Source organism: Camelus bactrianus, chromosome 8, assembly GCF_048773025.1.
Source record: "Camelus bactrianus isolate YW-2024 breed Bactrian camel chromosome 8, ASM4877302v1, whole genome shotgun sequence".
In the NCBI taxonomy this organism is placed as follows: domain Eukaryota; kingdom Metazoa; phylum Chordata; class Mammalia; order Artiodactyla; family Camelidae; genus Camelus; species Camelus bactrianus.
In genome coordinates this window covers 33,858,350-33,884,195 of record NC_133546.1, presented here as the reverse complement: position 1 = coordinate 33,884,195, position 25,846 = coordinate 33,858,350, and the positions used below count along the sequence as shown (strand labels likewise).

Sequence of the window (25,846 nt, the reverse complement as noted above, 5' to 3'; positions counted from 1 at the left end):
TTTGTGTATGTTAAATATGCTTTAAAAATAAAAATAAATACGGACTTCAGGCAGCTTTATTTTAAGAGAGAGAGAGATGGAAAACGGTGGCACTGTCATTAAGATGTGACTCATTACTTTCCAATAAAATGTTTATCAGGCTTTCAGTTTGAGGCAACATCCTTCTGATTATTATGTAATAACGACATAAAGTCATACAATGGTTGCTATACCTTGTTTCTGGACCTGTCCAATATTTTGGCCTATCATGATTGACAGCCTTAACTAACTTTCATGTTATACAGCTAATTTGACTTTGTCATTGTGTTACTTAACCAAACTTGGGGCCGCTCACCTGGGCACAGCAAAGCCAATCTGCAGACACCAGGCTGTGGTGAAGGGAAATGCAGCATTTATTGTAAAGGCACCAGCACAAGGACAGGTAGCCTGTGCTCCCAAATTCCCTGAAGGGTTTCAGCAAGATTTTTAAAGGCCAGGTGAGGGAGAGCGGTCGCCTGTGTGATCAGCTTGTGCACAGATCTCTGGTTGGTTGGTAGCGAGGTAACAGGGCAGTGTCACGGGGGTTATATCAACCCTTGGACTCCAGGAGGCCTGGGGGCTCTGTGCACATGGTCATCATGTAGTTAACATCTTCCACTTGGTGGAGGCTTTCGCTTCTGTAAAACAAGTCAGGAAATGTGCATCAGATACTTCAGAGAGGAGATAAAGCAGAGACCATGGCACAAGGGTCTGCACTGAAGGCCCCAGAGGGACCTGCTCAGTTACAACTGGAGCCCCAAATACAACAAGGAATCCATGATGATTCACTTCAACCTTTTTCAGCTGGTGATTTTAGCCATTTAGCTGGAGACTCAAGTTGAATCAACCTCTTGCCTGGTCTACTTAGTCCTACAGAAATCAACCCTTAAAAAGTGAATTTCATCATACAATGAATTAGTCTATCATCACAGATAATATCTCATAGCTTAAACATAAAATGTCATTTTTTTTACAAGAAAAGTTTAAGCTAAAAAAAACATAGTCTTATAGCAGAAAACAAGTTACGTGCTGTCTGGCAAGTGTGGTACTTTGTTATCATGTTAGCTGATCTCTCCTAGGCAGGACATCATTTTCAATTATATTCAAACTGAGCAATTGTCAATTATATCACATCAACTAGCTGTAGCACCTGGGAAGTTAGTACTGAATCTTTACGCTTAAATAATTATGCTGAGCAATTTTAAGAACAGTGTGAATGACAGAGTTCATTGACAAAAGTCATTCATAGGCCAAATTACAAGGGAATGCAAACTCCTCATCGATATTTAGACAACTAAGCACCATCCAATTAGAAAAGATTTTATTTACATAAATGCCACTACTAAAATGAGAAAAGCAAGTACAGAAAAGGATAATAAAAAGAAAAGGGAATGAACAAAGGAAGTATAAGAAAGTTAAATGAGAGAAAGTTAATGAGTCAAGTTAAGTGAGATAAAGTTAAATTAGGTAAAACCCTTCCTTTGGATAATGATCCAAATGCAGGACTACCCTCTATAGCATTGGTATGGGCATCTGTGTGTTATTAAAGTGCCACACCACTAAAGGTGCTAATTCTCTTTTGTAAATCTCTAATGAAGTAGAGTGTATTGCAGGCTAACTGGTTGGTAATGAAGTATGCAATAAAATGAAAATAATGCAAGTAAATGCTGGATTACTGTAGGACAAATGAGACAAAAAAGAACAAAACTGTTACTAGTAAATGCCGTGAAAGAGCAACTCATAAAGTATGATATAGAAAATGCTTTATAATTATGTAGTGTGGCTAATCAGAAATAATAAATTATTGTTTTAATGAAGCCAAATGAAAAAAGATTTGTTTCATCCATCAATATTAGCATTAATGTATCAAAAAAGAAACTTATTCTAGGGAAGAATATGTTTCATGCAAGTTCATTTAGATGGAAAAATATTTTGCATAAATTAATGTAAAAAGTATATTTTTTAGTATTCTAAAGAAATAAAAATGTGGAGATTACTGACGTATTACTGAAATAAGGAGAGGAGATGATGTAACGTAATTATCATAATAAAATAGCAACATGTAGTAAGAACTCAAACGTTGAGTACTTTCAAACATTCTGTCAATCCATCTCCATATAAACCACATGAGTTTGCTACTATTACTAAGACTGTTTTACATTTGAGGAAAGTAAACTGTAGTGAGACTCGAATGTAGCCACAGAGCTCCTAAGTGACCCAGACTTTTGGTCCCAAGTTCTTCTTAATCTCTACACGCAATTTATTTGCATGTAACCTATTATCTTACCTATCTTTCCATAAAATTATTAACTTTGGTGACTACAGCATAAATTTTTCAGCTCAAATTTTTAACAAAACTAAGTATAATTTACATTTGCACATACACATACATATGGCTATAAGTAACTTCGTACGAGTGATATTTAAATTAATCTGAATGAAAATTCCAAATTCTCATTATGTATTTAATATATAGTGAAGTAGTGATTATAGCCGTGGGTACTACATGGATACAGAGAATATTTTCAGCATTTTACGATCTTAGAATATAATTTCAGTTGCAAAATAGAAAAGCTATACCTTTTCTATTGACATTCTTTAATGCCTCATTAGGAAACCTGCCTACCAATGACAAGTTTTCAGGAATATTTAATGTATGTAATACAGTCTGTTTCAACCACCCTTACCAAGTATTTTACTTATCCTGCTATTTTGGCTTTTAGTAAATTGTGCTTATTTAGCTCTCCATTTAAAAGTAAGGTAGGGAAAGTGTGCCACGAGGAACAAAGAACATGATAAAACACTTCGACCAATCATGTTTTCTTTCTTTCTTACAAACACTTAAACCAAATCACAGGAACTTATGGGCACTTTTTCCCCCTTCACCTATTTACTCTTAAAGTAGGACACAGCGCTCCATTATATTCTAAAACTAATATCAAAATCTGAAAAACAGTCCAATAAGTTTAGATTTTAGCATTTAAAAAAATTTTGTGAGGTGAATTCACACCTTATAATGCTGAGCAAACTTAGATGTCTCATGAGATCTCTGTTCTAGAACTGAAGTTCCTTACCACAGCCTGTTCAGCTTCTTGACCCTATTTCCAGTCCATAGCCCTCACCTCCCAAACCCCTTCTTTTGTCTTGGACCATTTAATTTTGCCCTTACTTTATTCTCACTGAGCAATGCACATATTCAGCAGTCAGATGAACACATCACCTGGAAAACAGCTGAGTCACAATTTATTATTACATAAACTCATCATTTAGGGCTCTCAGTCTTCACACTACATAAATGATCTTAGTATTCTCATAAAAGCCTGATCTGGGAGGGGTGGAAGGAGTTTTGCTTCTGAAAATAGTTAAGATTTTCTCCAGGCTGTGCCTCATTCAATTATTGACTAACAAAGTGTTTTCTGGGTACCTTTTTTTGTGCAAAGTACTAAGTTAGCAACGTGGGGATATAAACATAAATTGAAATAATTGTTTTCCCTCAAGGAGCTTATCATTGTGCACTGAAAGAAAATACACAATTAGATATAAGACATTTGGAATGAAATTTGAGGAAGCAAGATCTTATTGTAGTAGGAGTATGCTGTTTCCAGTTGGATATCACTCATGCGATGATATTTATATTGACCTCTGAAGAAAAATGAAATATTGATGGGTGGGAAGAGAAGTACCTTGGGAAAAGAAAAATTATTAAAGGATAAAGAATAACATACAAAATGGCACAGAGGTGAGAAATATCTTTCCATGTGCATGGAGCAGCAAGTAATCCAATGTATATGTAATCCATAATGATTTGAGAGATGAACTAAAACACGTGTCTGGAAAGATAACATGGCACAAGATTATGGAGGTCCTTGAACTATAAAATAAAAACTTTGGATCTCACCATATAAAGAATGGGCACCATTGATATTCATTTAGCAGAGGACTGACATGGTAGCCTCTTGTCCCGTTTTTTAAAAATTTACACTTGCAGCTTTCTTTCTTTACGGCACCCCCACCACTGTAGCCCTTCTGACCCCTTACATTTTTATTTGGTAAAATTCGTAAGTCAACTTGGTCCACCTCTTATGGAAAGTGGAAAGTTCTGTTAAACTTTGCAGGACTACCTTCTCTCAGGATAGGTTAACCACTCCTCCCTGTCTTCCTTCCTTGAGCTCAGACTACATATCTTTTTTTATAATTCTTGTGTAAGAATCGTCTCTTTTCTTGTCTTTTCACTTGACTTGAATTCACAGAGAATTTATCATTAGTTTTTGTGTCTTCAGTGTCTGTCTAGCATGTTTCCTTCTAGGGGCTTAATAAGTTTTAGTTAATTGAATGCTCAGGACTATGTCTTGGTAAGAAAAATTTGTTATTGGTGAAGAAAGCACACTGAATAGACAACAGAATAAAATCAGGAATAAAAACTAGATGATCAATGTAATGGGAGATCATGAGAGAAAAAAATAAGAAGGCGAAGAGATCAATGAAAAGAAGATGCCAGAGAGGGAAAGCTGATTAGATGGGACAGAGGTATGAAGACTGATTTGAAGATGACCCTAGATAACTTGTGGAAAGATTCTATGTTATCGCACATGGGGCTGATCTTGCTAAAGGAAGATAAGGGTTCTCTTTCTGACAAATTGTGGTTGGTATATCTGTTGGGGCATCATGTTTGTAGATGTGTGGAAACCATAAGCATTCCTCCTTGAAACAGAAATGTGGGATACTGTTTCTTTTGTCTAACCCCCCCAAAAATAATTGTCCCTAAGCAAATTTGAGCTGTAATATTGTAAGCGTTCATAACAGTGAAGAAAAAAAATCAAACTAGAGATAAATGTACATCTCATCCTATTCCCTAGAAAGAAGCAATATCTAGTATTTCCCACTCATCTTAAGATCTGGTGTTCAAAAGTTCAAGTTCTATTTAAATCTTACTCAGCTGATTCAAAATTAATTATACGTTATTTCACTCTTGCTTTTCTGCAGTATGCTGTCTGGCTGGTCCTCTGGGTTACATGGAACGTGTTTGTTATCTGCTTCTATTTGGAGGCTGGGGACCTCTCAAAGGTAATTTGCCATCTGATTTGCCTGAGTCATCAGTTGTGTGTTAACAAGCCTCTTCCTAAGTAAGGCAGAGTCTCACCCTGCTCTTGTCACTTAGATGCACCTCGAATGAAGGTAAATTGAAAGGTGTCTTCCTCTACCTCTCTGCATTTCTCCCATCCAAGACATGTTTCAGTGTGTCATTAAAAAGTGTTTTTATTATCTTACACAAAACTAATGTGAAATATTGATTATTACAATGACCATGCTGTGTACTTATAAGATATTGACTGATGAGAGATTTCTGAAGCAGAATAGGAATTTTTTCAGAGATAAAATCTTGAAGGTTTTTGAAATCACTTAGTTTGCTTATTACTCTAAAAAATTTTTCTTGATTGGACCCAAATAGTAGCATAATAATTCAAACAATTAATGGGTTTTATTTGAATAAAATATTACCAGAGGGATGTAATTTATTTACATAAATGATATAAAATAGTCTAGGAAAGACTTAAAATACTTTTTCGTTTAGGTTTCTTTATTTTGTGCTGTCCTCATGTGAGTGTGTTTTTGTGTTTGAATGAGTGTGTTGCTTTTATATTTCTAACATCGGTGGCTTTCCTACTGAAATAATGCCGTTTGTAGAGTTCTAAAACCAACATCCTTCTGTCGGAACGCCATTGACAGCATATAAATCTAATGAGATAATCCACTCAAAATAGTAATTAATCTTGTTTGAGACACTTGAGAGAGTTGTAGACTTGTACTACTTCATACTGACTTTCAAAGATACATATTGTAAAATGTTCTTTTACCTCTCTGTCCCTTAGAGCAGGAAGACCCTGTGAAGATGTTGACATTTTTAAAGCCCAGAGATGATAATCTGCTTTAAAAGGCTAAAACAGCTAAAAAGTTGCCAGAAACTACCTTTGCAGGACTATGTATCTTGTGGGGCAGGGGGTGGGGATAATGGTAATACACATTTATAATCTAGCATCCAGGAGTTTCAAAAATCACACTGAGCATTTTCAGGTATGTGTATTTATTATTCAACTGCAATACTGAATATAAATAATCTTAACTTTATTTTTTCTTTTCAATGGAAAATGATGAGGGATAAAATAAGAGGTTAATGTTACAGTATGAGATAGACCCAACGTTTTTGGAACCTATAGTTTTATAATAAGATTTTGGACAAGTCCTCACTGTGGCCTCCTGCAAAATCTGCCCTGGTGGATGGCCTTTCTGAGATTCTTGCTGGGCATCGTGTTGCACGCTCTTAGCAGCAGGTAGTCCTTTCCCAAAGATGCCGTGAACAATAAAAAGGAATTGTTCAAGCAGATCTAGGAAGGACACTTAATTTCCTACTTCAAACTCACATTCCCTCTATGCCAGGAAAGCAAACGTGCTTCCCGAGACTTGAATTCCTTTACCCAATTTATACATCTCTGCTGTATAATCCACTTTGTTCAAAGAGATTCCTCACTAAAATGACTTATAATGACATTTTTGATTTTAAATAATCACCTCAATAATTGGAAGACAGGTATTCAGGCTTATTGGCTGAGTAAAATGATCTAGCAGACCAGAGAGTTTGTTTAATATTAAAAAAAAAAAATGGAGAGAGATTTGAGCTAAGCTGGCTGCACAAATGTTCTGTGATTTTGCTTATTGTTCCACACGATGACTGCAGGCACAGAATAAAGCTTGCGATCTCATGACCTTGGACATGGGCATTGAAACCACAGTGAGGGCACATCCTAAACATTAGGGTTCAAGACAGTTACAACCCAAACGAGTAAGAATTCTTCTGATGCACATAGACAGGTAACGACTCTCCCGTGGCAATGAAGCAGTTAATAATAGTTCCTTTACTTTTCATCTTATAAACCAAGGCTAGGCTCTGCAGAGCACGTGAAAATTTAGTAATTTCCTTTTAACAAATAATCTAAAGGAAAACCATAAAGGGCAAAGTTATATTGTTATCTTTACCGGTTTTTCCTCCCTTTCCTACTCAGAGGGTTTGAGAAAGGTGTATTTATGCCGTTTAATTCTTTAGCTTCTGCAACTGCCTCACATTCTTCAAGTAATACAGTGCCAGAAGGAAGCAGTGGTGATTGAAAAATGTACCAATATATGAAAGCTCAAAAATGGGAGTTCTGAAACTGCTGATAATACTTAGATTACAGAATATAAACTGCTTTTTTTTCCCTCACCTCACCAAAAAAATAAAATCGTTTGACCATATGAATGGGTCAGTTTGTTTGAGGCTAAAAGAGAAATATGGGAAGTAGAATCAGGGAGGAAATTCTGTGGTTTTTATATAGGCGAAAGAAGTGTATTTATTTCCGTAAAACATTTTGTAAAGAGGTGATTCCTTCATAATAAGTATTGGCAAGAAGTGATGAAAAGAGGTAAAACAGTAAGGCAAACTTTAGTCATCCCTTAAAGGTTAGAATTTTGTGCTGTCATTTTCCAGTGTCTTTCTGCTTTTACTGATAAACTGCCTGCCATGTACTTATAAGAGGGACGGGTGTTAGCGTCATTAACCAACCTGGTTAGGAATGAAAATGACTTAATTACAATAATATGATACACAGGACTGACCTGGCTGACCTTCAGTTCTCTTCGTACACATAACTGTATAGATAATACATTTTGTTCATCAAAAATTCTATGTGAATCCAGCATTACTATTAAATTATCAATTAATACATTTTAATTATTATACCCATGAGATTTAAGAAAAAGTAAAACAAATCAACTCGAGAAACTGCTTTTAAAAAATTTTATCTCAGTGATATCAAAAAAATTTTGGAATATCATAAATTAGTATATAATATGACAGCAACAAATAAACATATATATTGCATAATAATTATTTCCACATTATTTCCATTAATGGTTTAGATATTAGTGTTGTAACCAAATATCTTAAAACATTCTACAGTGTGTTACTTTCTGGGATGATATTTTAATAGATGTTCTGTTAATGAAACAGAGATGGCATAATTTATAACCCAAAGTGTTTGCTAACTTTGTAGGCAGCTGCCTTTGAGTATTGAATGTGACCTGCTCTATTGGGTTAATAGTTTTGAGAACTCCTCATGTAAATAGTCTTATTGTTCTGTGGTATTATTCTGGTTAGTTGTGATTCTCTTGCTCACAAATCAAATAGAGAGAAATAGGAACTAATTCCAACTATCTACTTAGTTGAGTAATTTTGAAAATAGAAGAGATCTGCTATTTGTTCTGTAGTTAACGTCAAAGTACATTGTTAGTTAGAAGGAAAACACATAGAACACGGCAACTCACCTATTAGGTACATCAGTTGGGAAAGTGAAATTTATGAAATAGTTTTTGAATAGTTATACACAGGATAAAATGAGTGCTCTTGTGGTATCTGAAAAAAACTGTATTCTGTTGAAATTGGTATTACAATTGTAAATTACTCATAGGCTGAGATTCTACCCTAACACTTTTTTTATATGACTCTTTTGAGATCTAGGTTTCTACTTTTGTAAGTCATGGGCACGGTTAATAAATGATGTACTGCCTATCTTTAGAAATAAGGCAATTAACTTACAGATCATGAAGGAGTAACTAAGGGATTATTTTACACTTAAAACAACCCAATTTGTTGGTATTTAACCCTTTGATACTAGGGATGCAGGTATATATCTCTCAGGCTTCATTATATTGTCAGGAACTTATCTTGTTAAACATAGCCTAAAGCAATCAATTAAACCTAATGAATGCTTTTAATAGCAACGTCTGGGAAGCTGTCATGTTTTAATAATTTTGATAGTTGCTTCTGAGATCTAGATATAAATTTTTATTTAAAAAATTGGTATATAAAAAGGCCATGTAAGAATGTGGCCTATTTAAGCTTTGAGGAATGAAAGTCTTGCAAATGTAAGAGACAGGAAGAGGAAAAAACCTGTCATACAGTGTAGGAAATAGGAAGTAAATCCTTAAAACCACATGCGAGTGCTGTGTGGAACAATGTACTATTGCAACAATCCCAGTTTTATTCCTTGTATAAAAAATGAATTATTCATTTGAGAGGCATCTGCTGTTTGGATATTTTCTTCTCAGTGAAATCAATGCTTGTATCAAAATTTGCTGTTATGATTTCATATGGAAAAAGGTGGTAGGGAGAGACATCTGTTATAGTCATTTTTTTATTTGAATTGATGCTGTTCTTCAAAAAGTAAAAAATCTTTGCAATTACTAATGAAGAATACCTCTGATAATTGACTTAAGGCTAAAAGAGGTAATTAATTAGATTCATTTTTTTAAATATTTTACTTTTCTTACTATAAAATGCAGGTAGTCTAAGAAAACTTCAATTAACTATCTCTAAATAAATTAGAAAAAATTTATTTTCCAATTATCAATATTGATTTTTCTTTCGGATGTAGGGTAAGTGTACTACATGTTATTAACAATTAAATATGATATAATTTCCCCCCAAAATAGAAACGAACCAACTTATGATAATTTGGCCAAACTGTAACTGCCTCTATTCTCTTGTTTCTGTTAATAGTGCATTGACTTAAACTGCTCATTTTCTTCTTCAGGTCTCTTTTGTTTGCTTACTTTTTTCCACTTCCTTTTAAGACCCCTAAAATGAGGAATAGGGTCTTTGGACATTTCTGTTTCTCTGTTTACAGTCTTTTACTTGAAAATGCAATTCACTGCCATAATTTAAACTATCATCTCTACACATGTATCTACCAGATTTGTATCTTCAGTCCTGACCTTGTTGCTAAGTTAAAATCACACATCTCCAACTTTCTGCTTGTGTCATGTCAATTCCATTGTCACCTTAAATTCAACATGTCCAAAAAGATTTATCATCATCCCCAAAGAATCCAACTGCCTTAATTCACTTCTTACTCAGAGAAGAAGAGAAAAAAAATGCAAAATTCATTTCAAAAAATAAATAAAAGAAGAAAAAAATTTTTGTGTTGGAGAGGCTACAGAAATCTTTACAGATTGACCATGAGATGAAGCAAGAAGCACATGTTTTTATTATTTACATAGTGTTTGTGTGTGTGTGTATGTGTGTGTGTTGTAAACCTTGGACAACAACAAATCAAAAACAGTAGAGATGTGCTGAAGTAATGATACTTGGGGAAAAGACAAGGTAACCTTTAGAAGGTGCTATACTCTGGGGGCATTTGCTGATTCTGGTTGGAGAAGGAGGCTAAGAATCCCAGCTTGAAACCCACAGAAGGTTATTTCTGGGCTATGTATAAATCAGCATAGCTTTAAGGGAAAGGGCCTCCAACACACAGACGATTTTCTTGTTAGGGCGTTTGATGAATTCTGTATAAGGCTGAAAGTCTAAATGGAAAGATTGAAAAGCAGAGTTAAAATTTTTTGACAATCTTACAAAATGGAGATTGAAGATCAGAGAGGGGCTATGCAGAATAAACTAGAGTTACAGTTGAGAAATCCTGGGTAACAAGTCAGGCAGAAAGGAGAGGTACACTAAACATTACCAGGGCTAAAATCCAGGCTCAACTCAGCACAGTCCTTGAGTGAAATAAAGCTAATCAGCCATCACTTTTTCTGTCTAGCATAGGGAAAGGGAAAAATACCCTACTAGAAAGATAGCATCATCTTATAATTTATTTATATGGATGATATCAGGTAACTGAAAGTTCCTACACATGCTAAAAGAGAGAACCTCAGTACTAAGAGTGAAGAAAAAAATAGACAATGGAAACAGACCAACAGGTGACTCAGACATTGTAATTACCTGGTAAGTTCTTAAAATGTTGAAGGAAAAAATGGAAAAAACTAGAACTAATATATTGAAAGGTGAAGAATTTACCCTAAGAGGATTGGAATCTAAAGAAAGAATAAAATGGAAATTCCATAACTGAAAAAATGTAATATTTAAAATTAAGAACACATTAGCTGTGTTTGATAGTAGATTTAAAATGGTGGAGGACAAGATAGGTGAACTGGAGGATGATGGGTCAATAGAAAATATCCAACTGAAGCCCTGAGAGAGGTTGATAAACACAAAAAGGTAAGAATAAAACTATTAAAAGGATGTCAGAAACATATGGGACTCAGCTAAAGATGCAATATACAAATAGTTGAAACACTTGAAGGAGAGGAAAGATAGAATTGGACAGAAGCAACATCTGAAGTGATAACGACAGAGTTTTCCAAAACTGATTACATCAACCCACAGATTGAAGAATTTCAGATCTCAAGTGGAATAAATATGAAGAAAATCACATCCAGATATAGACTCGTAGCACTGTTGAAAATTAAAGTCCAAGAAAAAAATCTTAAAAGCCACCAAAGATAAAATACGTATTACCTTCAAAGGAACTACAAAGAGACCGACCGACAATTGACTTTTCAACGGAAATAGTGACTCCAGAAGGCAATTGAATGGCACCTGTAATGTGCTTTAAAAGTGACAGCCTAGAATCCAATACTCTGCAAAAATATTCTTCAATAATAAAAGCGAAATAAAAGCATTTTCAGACAACAAGAACTAAGATAATTCATTAGTAGCGAACATGCACTAAAAGAAATACTAAAAGAAGTTCTTCAGACAGAAGGGAAAACATCCTAGAGAGATAAATGAATTTTCAGGAAAGAAAAAAGATAATAGAAAGGATAAATATGTGAGTAAAAAAACACAAAATCTTACTAGTAAAATCTTTCAGAATTCATATTTTGTAGAACTAAAATGGGTGACAACAATAATACAAAAGGTTGAAAGGAGTGAAAGTGTTCTGAGTTTCTAGCATTATAGAAATGGTAAAGGTAATGTTTATATTAGATTATAATAGTTCAAAGATTAATAATTTCTAGAGTAATGACTAAAAGAAAGCATAGGTACCAAAGACCAACTATGGGTGAAAAAATTAAATAGAAATAACTGATTAACAAGTGGAACTAAGGAGAGAAGCTCACAAAAAAAGGGCAGTTCAACAAGAGAAAAATACCAAGATAGATGAAATAATCCCAATATATCTATAATTATATTAAATGTAAATAAATAAAATACTCCAGTTAAAAGACTAAGATTGTCAATCTAGATGAAGATACAAAACCTGTGTATATGTTGTCTATAAGAGATAAACCTTGAATATAAGTATTTAAATTAAAAAGTTTAGAAAATATATACCATGGGAACACACACAAAAAGTGTAATAATTTTCATATTACACATAGTAGTGTTTAAGGCAAGAAGCATTACTAAAAACTAAAAAGAGGGTACGTCATAAAAAGGTCAATCCACATGAAGATAATTGCCATCAGAATTACGTGAATAAAATAGCTTCAAAATATATACAGCAAAAATTGACAGAATTAAAAGGAGAAATAGCCATATCCACAATCACAGTGGGAGATTTTAAAACTCCTCTCTGAATACATCAATCAGATCAAAATTCAGAGGATGTGAAATATATACATAACCCAGCAGACTTAATTGGCATACATAGAATGCTATACCAAAAAATAAATATGAATATATTATTTTCAAAGGCATATAGAATATTCAGTTATAAAATGATTCAAAACATAGAATTGTCAAAATATAGGACGATTTACCATTATTTAGCCAGCATTCCCTGACCACTGTGGAATTAAGCTAGAAAACCTGATTGCTTAGAAATTAAGCAGTACACTCTCAAATAAATTATGGGCCCAATAGGTTATAATGAAGATTAAAAAATGTTTTGAACAGATCAAATCTTGGGGACATGAAGCTAAAGAGTTACTTAGAGTAAACTGTATGGCCTTCTATGTAGATATTAAAAGAGAAGAAATGCTGAATAATTAATGATCTAAGCTTCCGTATCCAGAAGTTAGTACAGGAACAGCAAATGAACTCCCCCCAAAGTAGAAGGATTGAAATAATGAAGATTAGAGAAGAGCTCAATGAACATACAGCAGGAAAAAAATTAGTAAAGCCAAATTATTTCTTTAAAAATGTTCATAAAATTGATTTTTAAAAACCCTATCAAGAAAGATCAAGGGAAAATTAAGTAAAACCATATTTTACTAATATTACAAAGGACCATATAGATTAGGTAGTGAGAGAGTATATTATGAAAAAGATTAAGCCAATATATCTGACAATCAGAATGAAGTGGACACATTTTTTGAAAAATACAACTTAAAATAAATTATGAACCTGAATACTCTTTTATCCATTAAGGGGCTGAATCATTAATCAAAACCTTTTGACAGAAAAAAAAATCATGTCCACATAGCTTCACTAGTGAATTCCTAAAAACATGTAAAATTGTTATAGTAAATTTACACAAACTTTTTCAAAGAATGAGATGGGAATGTCTCCCATCTCATCTTATGAATCCAATATAACATTTATTGGAGACATATGTGATTGTCAAATAACTTACAGATTACTGGATTAAATGTTTTTAGATGTTTCTAAATAAGCCCATTTGATACATCATAAAACAAATGTTAACAGGTTGCTCTTATCAATGTATTCTAATGACCTGTTTGCTTAACTGTCCCTTCTTCAATGTAGGGAACATGTTTCATTCATCCTCAAGACAAAGGGAAATGCCAGATATATGAACAGTGTTCACTGGGATGAAATCAAATTGTAGTAAAGTAGATTTCAGTAACTGTCTAGTTCCCCCAAATAAAACTGCTGGAAGTGCTCCCTCCTACTGCACTGTTGCATGGAATCTGCATCTGTCAGGGCTGTGCCCAGCGCTCTGTGGTAGGAGGGCAAGGAAAAAGCTGAGCAGCTGGTCAGTACTTCTCCAGAGTAACGATCATATGAATCATTTAGAGGTCTTTTTAAAGTACAGGTGCTGCCTCCTTTGGCGTGAGGCCTGAGTTGTTTTACCCCTAACAAACTCCCGCGTGATGACGTTCTTATTTGTTCATTGAATATTCTTTGCTTTGTAAGGATTAAATTACCTGGGACCTTTAGACAGAGCACAAGGAATGTTCCTGGTTTCTGGCTTCTTTCTATTACTTAACACTGACTCTAACCCAGGTGTCAAGTGAAGCAAGAAACTGGATTGTCCAGAGCTCTGGGGAGAATTTGTGCTTCAATTCATCTTTTAATACCCAAATCATACATATTCTTCATTTATGTGGCAGAATCCTTTCCAGAAACCTCCCCATACCTTTGTACACAGTATAGCTGACTAGACCATGAATGGCCATGCCTCTGATTTTATTTTATGTGCATACTTTTCTAAAAATTATAATTGAATTTCCAGAAGCTGAGGACACCTATTCCCAGTGTTACAGAAGTCTTATATATACTCCATGAAGCCCTCATTGAGAGTCACAAAGGTACTGAGAATTCTCGCTTGGATTTCTGCCTTCTTACTCTTGTGGTTAAAACAGTGTAAACCATTTCACATGCCTACTATTTCCTCTAATACTTGATTTGCTTTCTCTTTCTCCACAAGAGCTAGATGGCATACACAGTGTCTGTGACTCTGGTAAATTAGCTGCCCTAATTTGTACTTTCTTACTTTGATGTCTTTCCCTCTTGGTAATTCCCCCGTCAAAGGCCCCTGTGGGTGTTAAGAATCTCATCCTTTCTTTTGTGGGGCTTAAAAGCATCTTGGGTATTGAAAGGAGAATGAACCTTCCACACGGTAGAATCTCCGTGAGTATTAGTAGAGTCTTGGGGCGTGAGCAGGCACTGTTTCTATTGGGTGATTCACAGGCGCCATGCATGTAAGATGTTGGTAGAAGGTCTTCCCGCAGAGCAATGAGAACAGTCAACCTGTGCTCCCTGGAATAGCAGAATGGTCTCCAGGTATTGACTTGACTCCTCTGGGTCTCCATGCTGCTGGCAGAGTTCAACGTGACAGCCTCAGAATGTTGACTCTGCTGCTTTCCACGTTGAAGAGCTTCTACTCATTCAAAGGCACATCCTCTCCCCGCTACTCCAGCTCCTCCTAATCTGTTCTCCCTAGATTTGGGCTTTTTTGGCCTTATCTGTTCTCTTTCTAATTCATTCTTAATAAGTACACTACGTGCAGTTTTCCTTACCCAAACTTTTTTCAGTTAACCTTTTATTTTCTCTTATAAATCAAAAGCTTTGGTTTCAAAGCTTTTATTTCTGATGTGGGCTTTGAGAGTTTCTTTTGGAGGTCAAAACAAATGATTAAGCATCAACCACTTTTTTTCTTTTTGCATTCTTATTAAAACAATGGTTTAATTCTCTTTGAAGCAAGAAGGATGTCACTGACTCAACAGGTAAAGTTTGCAAAAGTTAAGTACGGAAAATAAAAGCACAGAGATAAATATTCAAAGATAGCATCCTGCTGGAAATAAAAAGAAAACAGATACAAATGTGGTCTAAGTAATTGCCATCCCTTTTGTCTTCAAAGCCTAGTCAGGGATCACCTAGAACAGCAATTTTTTATTCTATGCCATATTAAAACAGCTATGCTCTTTCTGGGTTTATCATTCAGAAAGCCGTGTAAAAGTAAAGCATTTGTTTGCATTAAGAATTCCATGGCTTTAAATTTAGAAATATTTGGATTTAAAAAAGAAACTGAAAACCACTATAATTTTTTTTAAAAACTATGAAATAATTTGTCTAGATTAGAATGATCTTGTATTAAGTGGGCTCTTAGATCCTGAAATAGTGACAGAATTTACTAAAGAATTATGTCCAATTCAGGATGGTCCACCCCAGCCCTGAGTGTGTTTTCAGGCTGGGATAACCTTATCAAAATCCCCGTCTTCAATGTAAAGCATCATCCTAACATGACCCCTGGAACTCATTTGGCAACTAAATTGGGATTGACAGTTGCCAGATTAGCTTTGGAGGGCAGAATGTCAATCTCTTTGTCTGTGAATTCACTCAAGGACAATTGATGCTTTGATGAACTGTGGGAAATTATAGAAAAATACAACTCAAGGGATATTAAATAGTGAAATAAATCAATTTTTTCTGCTTCTAGCAGCCAGGGTTATTTGGCCAAAAAGAGCAAATAAGTTCCATGCCTTTGATATGGTAACAAACCTCCTCTATTCTGTCCTATATTTAAAATTTACATGGAAAATGCAGTTAAACATTTGGATCAGTAGTTCATTTCACTATAGGTAACCAGGGAGCAATGTTTAGTAAATACCGCGATTAGATGTAAAGCAATACAAAGAAAATGAGGCTCTTTGAATCTCTTTCCTGATTGAGAACTGTATGAAGAAGTTTTAAAATATTGACGTTGCTCTACATTCCAAAGTAGCATTCGAAGTGTTACTCCCCCTTCTCCTCTTTAAAGATTCGTTTTCAACATTTAAAAAAGCAGAATGTGTATACAGCCTGATGCAGCCAGAAAAGTAGCTTAGAAGGGTAAAAGGAGGAGGGTGACTCACTGATAAACAGCCATTTATAGAATTATAATTAGGTTTTTTCCTTCATTAGCACATGTAACCTGCTAGAGGAACGAGTCTAATGGTAATTGCAGGACTCTAGGGTTTTCACACTCACAGGTAGTATAATATATAAAACTGAAGTAATTAGGAGGTATTTCAAGAAATGTCATCCTTTCTCATGGTGTAAAAACTAGGCATCTTATAGTGAAGGAGCTGCATTGATACCATAGAGACACTCTGTCCCTCTTCCACTCTGCCCGAAAAATCTCCAGTGACAGGTCCTCAAATCTTTTATTTGAATCACAAGTGAGAATGAGTTTGGTGCTCTCAGTTAGTCCCGAGAGGGGAACCAATGTCACACAATTTGGCACACTCCGCAGTTGCTCCTGAAGAGAGCTGTAGCTGGCGAGGCCCTCAGAAGGGCTGAGGTCCCCATGAGGGTGCTCCCCATGCACTAGATTTGTCAGGCAGCCTGCGAAATGGATGGATTGGAGCTTTTGCACTCCAACTTCATGAGCGCAAAAATTAATCCATTAAACTTTCTGTACATCCAGATCCCCTACTGCTGACTTTTTAACGCATTTATATAGTATGTTAACTGTGGCATCATAGCGTGAGGCGTAATGAGTCCAATTCTTCTTGTCCTTTTGCTTCCTGTTTCCTTCTTCTCAATGGGGGAAAAAAAAAGCTGAGTTTAATATTGCCAAACAACCAAATAATCAGAACTACTGGGAATTTTTTTCTCTTTAAGATATTCCTCAAAAGTTGTAAAGCCAGAAGCACCATTTTCAAAACAAAGATAGCAGAATATTATCTAATCAGCATAATGAAAGATAGCAGAATATGATCTAATAGAATATTATCTAATAAACATGTTATCTAATAGGCATAATGGATGTGAATGTAAAATGTAAAAAAATTCATAATTGCTTATGCAATGATAAGAAAAGAGTGTTTTGCTGCAATCTTCTAACCTTGGAAAGATGGGCCCCCCGTCTGTGACTAATTACATCATTTATTAAAAATGAGAGTTGTAGCAGTTTTATAGGTTTCTTTTAGAAAAGTGAAAAAAAGAGAGGAGAGTGTATAGCTCAGTGGTGGAGTGTGTGCTTAGCATGCACAAGGTCTTAGGTTCAATCCCTACTTAAAAAAAGATAAACAACCCTAATTCCTTCCCCCCAACCAAAAAAAAAGCCAGTCCAGGTCATGCGAGAAAAAAAAAAAAGAAAGAAAGAAAGAAAGACATCATAAATGTGATTTATAAGGGTTATAATATTTTCCAGGTTTAGATCACTTTCCTGGTTGTAAGTATTTTATTTTCTGAATGATTCCATTCTCTTGAGTATTGCATAAGATCAAAATCTCTCTACGGGGGCAGAAGGGACATGATCCCATTTGGAAAAGATTATCAAACAGTCAAACTAAAATGCAAATGAAATGAAAACCCTAGTATTTTCCCTGACAACTCTGGAATTACTCAATCTGAAGACATAGGTAGTTTGAAAAAGGAGGAAAATAAAATTGCATATTCAGAAAAAAGAAGAAACTGGAATTCACTGGTGCTACAAAAAACTCTCACGACAAAGTAATGTAAATGATCATACAAAATATTGTTAATGAAAGAAATTTAGCCTTGGAATTTCACATTCTCACAGAATATTCTGTAATCCAAATCATTATTTGATCATGTTTTGGACCAAATTTCAAATTATATTCTCCCAGAATGTGTTTGAAGGAAAAACAACATGGAGAGGAAAGACTTGGAGCATAGGCAGGCAGTCTGTCTGTGACATCTATCACCTCTTAGATCTCCAGAGTCTGTTGGATCTGCAATTGTTTTTCCTGAAGCTCTCCACTTGCTGGAGGAGGTGCCCTTCCTAGAGAGAGGGATGATAAATTGTGAGAAGAATGAGGATTGGAAACTGAATATTAAATATGGCAAAGTGGAAGTTATCCTTGACTTTGCAAACAGTGAATTTGGCAGAGGAATACTAACAAAAGCTTTATTAAAGGAGCTGAGGTGAGAAAATGAAGACAGTAAGTACAGCCAGCTTCTTCAAGGACTGTAAGGAGTAGAGAAATAGGGCTGCAGCGAGAGACGGAGGGACGTCTAGGGAGGTTTGCTTGTGTTCATATGCTTTGTTGAGTGCAGATATTGTAGCACGTTTGCATGCTGATGGAAACAATCTAATGAGGGGGAGAAATGATTGGTGTAAGAACTAAGTTCTTGAGTAGCTGAGAGAAGACAGGGTCCAGTGCTAAGGTGGAGGGTTTGACCTTAGATAGGAACAGGGACAGTGCAGTGCATCTACTGCAAGGAGAAAATTCAGAGCTGATGGGTATAGATGCAGGCAATCTGGTAGACTTGGTGGTGAGACAATAAACAAACTCTTTCAGTTGTTTCAATGTGCTCCAGTAAAATAAAAGGCATGAATCATCCATCTGGGTGGTAAAGGGGTAAGGAGTCAGGGATTGGGGGGGGGGGTGCGGAGAGGAAGTGTCTATGGATGGATTGAGCCAGGAGAATGGACTTAACATTGATTTTCTAATAATAGTGATAGGGACATGCTGAGCCATCAGCATGGTTGACAAGTGTTACTTATGACCTATGAAACTTAGAGATGCCTGCTGGTTAGGCTGAGCCGCAGTGCTGTAAGCCAACACAGCCATTCGCCTGTAACTGTTACTGCTTTAGCACCATGTTCTTTTGAACCAATTAAGCAAATTAGACTCAGAGAACTGACTTTGAATAAGCTTATTTAGCGTCAGCTTTCTACATTATTTCTCTACAATGAGGTTTTAAGTCATGTTTGTTTTTAAACAAGTTATTGGTAATTAAGAAGCAACTTTAAAGTGTCCTGCCATAGCTATAATTAGAAACTGGGACAGAGTGTTATGTGCAAAGTTGTAAAAGCCTTACACATATATATTGGGGGGGATATCTGGTAACAACCTAAATATCCAACAGTTAGAGTATGTTTTAGTAAGATATGAGTTACCCATATGTGGCTTAATTTACCGTCCTTTTAAAATCAGAAAAATAGTTCTAAAGCTATAATAAGGAAGATTCTTCTGTAGGAAAGCATTTAACACAATGGCGTGCAAGGCACCATCTGAAATGACTCCTGCTGGGCTCCGCTGCTTCTTCCTGCCCCTGTGCACCTTGCAGCCTCCTCTCCAGCCTGCTCCCTTCTGCTGTTCCTCAACCCTCTGTGAACATTCTTGTCTCAGGTCCTTATTATGGGTAATTTCCTCAGCCCAGAGCCTTGTTCTCAGACCTTTTCATGCCCGAGGACGCTTCATTTAGGCCTCCAGTAAAGGGTCCCCTCTTCAAAAAGATCTTCTTAGACTATTGGGTCAAAAATGGCTCCTCCAGCTCTCACTTCTGTTATCTATCTTTACTTCTAATGATAGCACTTACCGTAGTCTGGCATTACTTCTTACATTTATTTGTTGACTTGTGTAATGTCTATTTCTCCCTTTAAAAAAGGGGCTTTTCTTTTTCATTTGAGTCTTCTAAGCACTGAGAACAGTGCCAGTAGGTGCTCTCTATATATTTGTTACATAAACAGGCTAACAAATTGATCAATTATATGCATTAATTAAATGAATATTGCATTAACGTGAATTAATGAAGTGGTAACACTTTAATAAGCTCAATAAAGGTATTACTGTGCTCTGACATCTGCTTTTGCTCAGCCAGATGGATTTCATCTCATTTAGGTATCAGTACCTATTCCAAAAAGAACAGTCACAGATTCTACATAACAGATGAAGAATCAAACCAGAAAAAATATTGAGGTAGAGCAGATGATAATTGGAAAAGCTGTTTCTCATTCAGCCAGGGTAATGATATTCTCTGTTAGCTTCCATCAGTTCGTGAGACGATATGGTTGATACCATCATCATCTTAGGAAGTGAAAGAAATGCAGAATTCAGGAAGAAAGGGGAGAAGGACATTTTCTGAATGAAGAAGCAGAGAACTCTCTAGTCAGAGGAAGCACCTCTTTCCTCAGAGCATGACTCCCAGGCCTCCATCAGGAACCTAATGGCTCAAAAGCTTCAGGGCTGCCTTGCATTTTATCTAGAACTTAATCTCTAGGTTAAGCCTTTGCTCTTGGTTCAAATATAGACCCCCCGAGAGACATCGCATCTACGGGTGCCTGTGCGTGGCTTATACTGGAGTCTGAATGTAGAATGTAAGGAAGAATTCTGATTGTAGATAGCAGGAAAGGCCATAGGAACAGTGAACAGTTTTAAGATTTGGGGAGGAATTTGAAGATATTTCAGAGCCCCCTAACTGGAGATATAATACTGCTTAAACAAAAAAAGTTACAAATTCACAACTCTGACAAAAACCAGGCCCTGCTAAAACACAAATCACATACCATATTCACTTCCTTTGAGCCACATGCATACATGCAAAGACATACAAAATGATTTCCTTTTATCCAAGTATGATTAAATGAGATTCGGAAAATGGCTTCTCAGTGAGATTACTGTAATACATTTGAGTCAACAATTTTTACAGCAAAGAACATAAGTTGTTTTTGATCTACTGTTTATTTTTTGGTTTGAATAATGCAAAATGTTTTTATAAAAAAATGGGCAAATGCTAAGCAGATAGAACCCCACAGTGTGAAATACATTCGTACATTAAAAGATTGTATTAAATACCTCCTTACAAGGAGAATTAGTCTCGAATGTGTGCACTATATATTTCCTCAAAGCAAATTTAATTTGATCCATATTTTCAAATTTGAAGGTTTTTTTCTCTTTATTAAATCCAAGAACACACGACAGGGATAAATGTTCTTATGTCAGTGCCTATAAGCTTGCCGCACATTTAAATGCCCTCCTCACAACCAGCTCCATTCTTCCCAACACAATACAAGACAAATAATAAGATGCCTCTTAGAGCCACGTTTTTAAAGAAGTATTTGTCTAATATTAAGTATAATTTATCTTTGATGTTTAGTGTTTTATGGGAAAATGACATAAAAATCCAGGCTATTAATGATGTTTGTTTTTATCTAGAGGTGTTCTAATTTATAAAAGAAGACATGTTGCCTTTAAAATGGATCTATTGGTTAAATTTGACCTTACTTCCCTACAAATTAACTTCTTAATCAACAAATCCTTCTCAGTGAAGGAACTTTGGTATTGTCAGCACTGTTGATGGATGCTTGGTAAACAATATTATATTATGTCATTCATTTAATATGGGTTTTGGATTACAAATAAAGTTTCCTGATCCATGGAGCCAGCAAAATGTTGCTTTAGCAAGAAGTTTAGTCAAGCCTTATAGATGGAAGACATAAACTATCACTAAAAACAGGTGTCATTCAATGTCAGCATCGTCTTTGACATTGGATGCTTTGAAACAATGTTTCAAAAATCTTCATATCATGTCATTCACCAATATTCTATCATGGCAATCCTCAGTTCCTTTCTTTTTGTCAATAAATATTTTTGAGCATTAATCCTGTACCTAGGCCCAAGGGTCATGGCAACAAGCAAATCAGACCCAGGTCTTCTGCTCATATTTTCTAGTCTAGCAGGGAAGATGAGTAATTAAAATGTAATTGCAGTGCTGTGTGATGAGTACCATAATAGAGCATGTATAATATGGAAATGACTTTAGGACCTCACTGATGTTCAGAGAAGGACTCTAAGAGCTCGCATTAGACCCCAGCCTCCTTTCGTTTACATGTCTGGGGTGTCTGTGCCTTCTAGAATCAGAGAGAAAAGCTGGGCTTATCTGAACTCTGCACGTGTGTCAACCATGCCCCTTGCACCAGCACTGATGCCCTCCTGGTTGGTGGGGATGGAGATGGCGAGGCAGCTGCAGTTTGGATTTGTGGCACTACACAGCTGTGTGGTTTTAAATTTCTGTTCCGTTAAAGACCGAGGTAGTCATGAGCCTGTCCAAGCAGGGGTGGCGAAGTAAGGCCTCCTCATGAGGTAACAGGGCTTGTGCAAGTCCTTCCCTGGGAAACTTGAAACCCTTCATGAACCCGGCTGCAGCAGAGTCACTGATTTTGCACAAGCTGCAGAGAAGGAATGTGTTACCTGAACTGCCGGGGCTATCCTCAAGGTCAGTTCTGTCGTGTAGTGGGAAGGCTGAAGCCTCTGGTCTAGCTGCCAGCTTGGGTGCTGGAGTAGACACGCTGATTCCACAGGGAAAGCAGTGTCTCAGCTATGCCTGATGGAAATTCCTCATGCTCTGATAGGTGCAAGACCCAAACAATGTGGCATCTATCAAACATCGTTTTTGCTAGTGGAGGCTAAACGCAGGAGGTCTAGATCCTACCACCTCTGATACTCAGATCCACTTCCTCCATCGTCTTTTTTTTTTTTTTTTCTTTTCACTCTGTGTCCTCTTTCCATCCTCAGATTTTTACGTCAATGGCCCTGTGCCCTTCTCTGACCATTGGGCATTGGCTAGGCTCATGCTGGTCTACCCTGCCGGGTCTCCTGTCATTGGATCTCTGTGAACCGGGAATAGGACCCTGGGATATTAGTGTTCTGCTTTAAATCTCAAGAGACCTGACCTTTTCAGGCTCCATATCACCTGGCTTCTCTCTAAGTTTAGCCAGTGGTGCTCTTCTGATTGGTGGAAAATTGGCAAAAAAAAAAAAAAAATGAGAATCCATATATCTCATTTCCTCTCCCCGAATGCCAGCGATCCTAGGCATGACCCCATCTCCTCTGTGTCCTGCTGGTTGTACTTAACTGTGGTTGCAGGTTCTAACAGAAGCCTCCGGTCGGGGTTCCATCAGCACTGCCTCTGTTCTCTGTCTCCAGTCTGGAACTGGGAGTGGTTTTCTGTTCCTGCTAGTTTTTGCTCGTCCTCAACATTCCCGGTGCCACTTCTCCATTCTGCCATCATGTATGTAATCAGTTCCCTTCTTTATAAATTCAGTTTACAAAACTCCTAGAGTACTTTCTCTTTTTCTGATTGGACCCTAACTGATACAGGTTTTAGATATAGTAAAGATTATGGCACAGCAGTTCAAAGCAGAAAAAAGGCAGGATATTACCTGTAGCTTTGAAAGAAGTCTGGGAGTGCAGAAGCTTAACTCTCTGACTGCAGAATCAATGCTGTACTTGCTTATTTCTATAATAAGAAAAGACTCCTAACAGAAGGAAGTGTACCAGATATCCATTTAAAAGTTATCAAGAGCAACAATGTCACTTATGCATTGGAAAGACATTATGAAAGGAACCTGCCTTATCTTTGTGAAATATTATTCTCGCCCCATTATCTTGTAAGATCCCAATGTTCCCTATCTCTGGTAGTAATTTCTGTTAGTGTGACTTTTTAAGTTTTAAGGAAATAAACAGAACTTCTAGGAGAAGCTGCCAGAAGTTTCACTGAGCTTACCAAAGGGATGGGTAAAGGATGAATTACTAAAGGGGAGGGAGAATTTTACTTTTCAACTTAGTATATTTTTGAAACTATTTTTACACATTTTTACTCCATGCACTTATTACTTTTCTCATAAAATTGCAAGAAAGAAACCCTGAGAAATCTGCTGCATGGTTGGATGTTTAATGTAAGAATGAACAGAAACGAGGCTACTTGTGTCCCGGGGATTCAGTGAAGAGGCAGGTCTATGGCCACATCTCATTTGTGAAGACCTGCCTTCTCTTTGTTCACTCACATTTAGAACTTCCTTAAGAAGTAACTCTGGGCTTATCAAGAAGCTAAGGCTGAAGAATTCCTCCTGTTGCCCTACGCACGTACAGCTGTGATATGAGAGCATTCTAGCAACAAGATGATAAGATATTTCCCAGGGGCTACATTTCTGGCCCCACTCCCTTACACCTGCATGTGATGATATAAATAGTTTACACTAATGGAATACAAGCAGAAATAATGTGTGTCATTTCAGGGAAATGAATTTTTTTTTTTTTTTTTTTTTTTTAGAATCAAGTGTGCTATCTAGCCTCTTTCTTCAACTGGCTGGATATAGACAAAATGATGAGGTCTTAGCAGAGAACAGTGAAGCCACAATCTAGGAGCCAAGGTCTCTGAGTCATCATATGGGGTGGTGGTGCATTAAGTGTTATTTGAGAACACCTGGGGGTTTCAGAGATCCTTTCAGGAAGTTTGCAAACTCAAAACTATGTTCTTAATAACACTGGAAAAAAAAATCAGTGATATTAGTAAATGTGACTTTTTGATATTGTGTAATAAGTTAATATTTGGGAGATTGCATAACTCAACAAACCAGTAATTTCCAAATGACCCACACAGGATGTTACAAATCAACCAGGGGTAAAAGATCCATTCAAAGTGCAAAACACCAACAGATATTAATATAAAAGAGTATGAATGCTCATTGATATGGTCCAGATTCCACATTGCAACTAACCTTTAAAAACTACCACCTGTCAAGTTTGGGTATAGTATCAGAGAAGAATATCCACTTGTGTTTGATATATTCATAAATATCTGAAAGGGCTGTGAAATTTCTCTTCCCTTGTTCAGTAGCTTTCATTGTGAGACTCTGTTTGTAATGTGATAAAACAGCATATATTACAAGAGATTAAATGAAGAAACACGCATGAAGTCCAGCTTCTTCTATTAAGCCGGAAATTAAAGAAATTCACAAAAATGTAAAACAACATCACTCTTCTCACCATATAACTGTTTGGGAGGTTTGAGATAAAAAATTTTGAGACCCACTGCTGTGGAAGAAAACCACTTGTAGCTCGGGAACTGTTAACGGTACAAGAAATAAACTCGAGTTTGAGGCATTGTATATTTTGGGGTCTACATGTTACATCATTTAACTATATTCTAACTAAGGCACACCCTTGGGGTCCCCACTGCATATCCAAGAGTGAGATATCATACATTGAACTTGTCTGTAGCACCTAGTTGATACAGACTTGAATATCTTCATGTCTACCAGTAAGGAGAATCGATTGATGTTGCTGAATAATAAAAATCAGCAGAAAGAAAAGGTCTTGAGAACTTTTAAAAATACTAAATACTTGTGTTCTTTAGGGACAGAAAGTAATTTAATTTCCACTTAATGCTGGTCAGGAATTTTCATCTGTAAATGTTACTTTTAAGCCAGACATATGTATTTGCATACTATAACATATGCATTGTTCCAGCCTAAGCTTCTCAGTGCTTTCGTATGAGCACACATATTTTGTCCTTATCCCCTCACTGTAAGGTAAAGTATGTCTTCTCTTTGTTTTCAGACACTTCAAATTAATCGATCACCTTATTTACAGTTGTAAATGGTGGAACCAAAATGGTGTGTTTGCATTTAGAGGTATCTTAGGCTGTAGGTAGTTTTTAGGAACAGTATTTCCTTTGATCTCTTTGTCAGATTTATGATTGAGGTAATACAGATACCTAATTCTTTTTGCATTCATGTAAAAGGTATAAGAC

The 25,846-nt window shown here is 36.2% G+C and overlaps 1 protein-coding gene across 3 annotated transcripts in view; it reads left to right on the top strand.

Annotated features, from left to right (window-relative positions):
• Positions 1–25,846, top strand: part of NKAIN2 (sodium/potassium transporting ATPase interacting 2) — an 853,276-nt gene that overhangs the window by 467,463 nt on the left and 359,967 nt on the right. For 2 of the 3 annotated variants that reach the window (XR_006728492.2, XM_010965506.3), the window contains exon 3: positions 5,002–5,082. The exons of the other annotated variant lie outside the window; for it this stretch is intronic. Coding sequence is in view for 1 of the 2 variants with exons in the window: in XM_010965506.3 (XP_010963808.2) it covers positions 5,002–5,082 (81 nt within the window). In the remaining variant the exon portion in view is untranslated. The remainder of the gene's footprint in view (positions 1–5,001; positions 5,083–25,846) is intronic. 3 annotated transcript variants of the gene reach the window in all.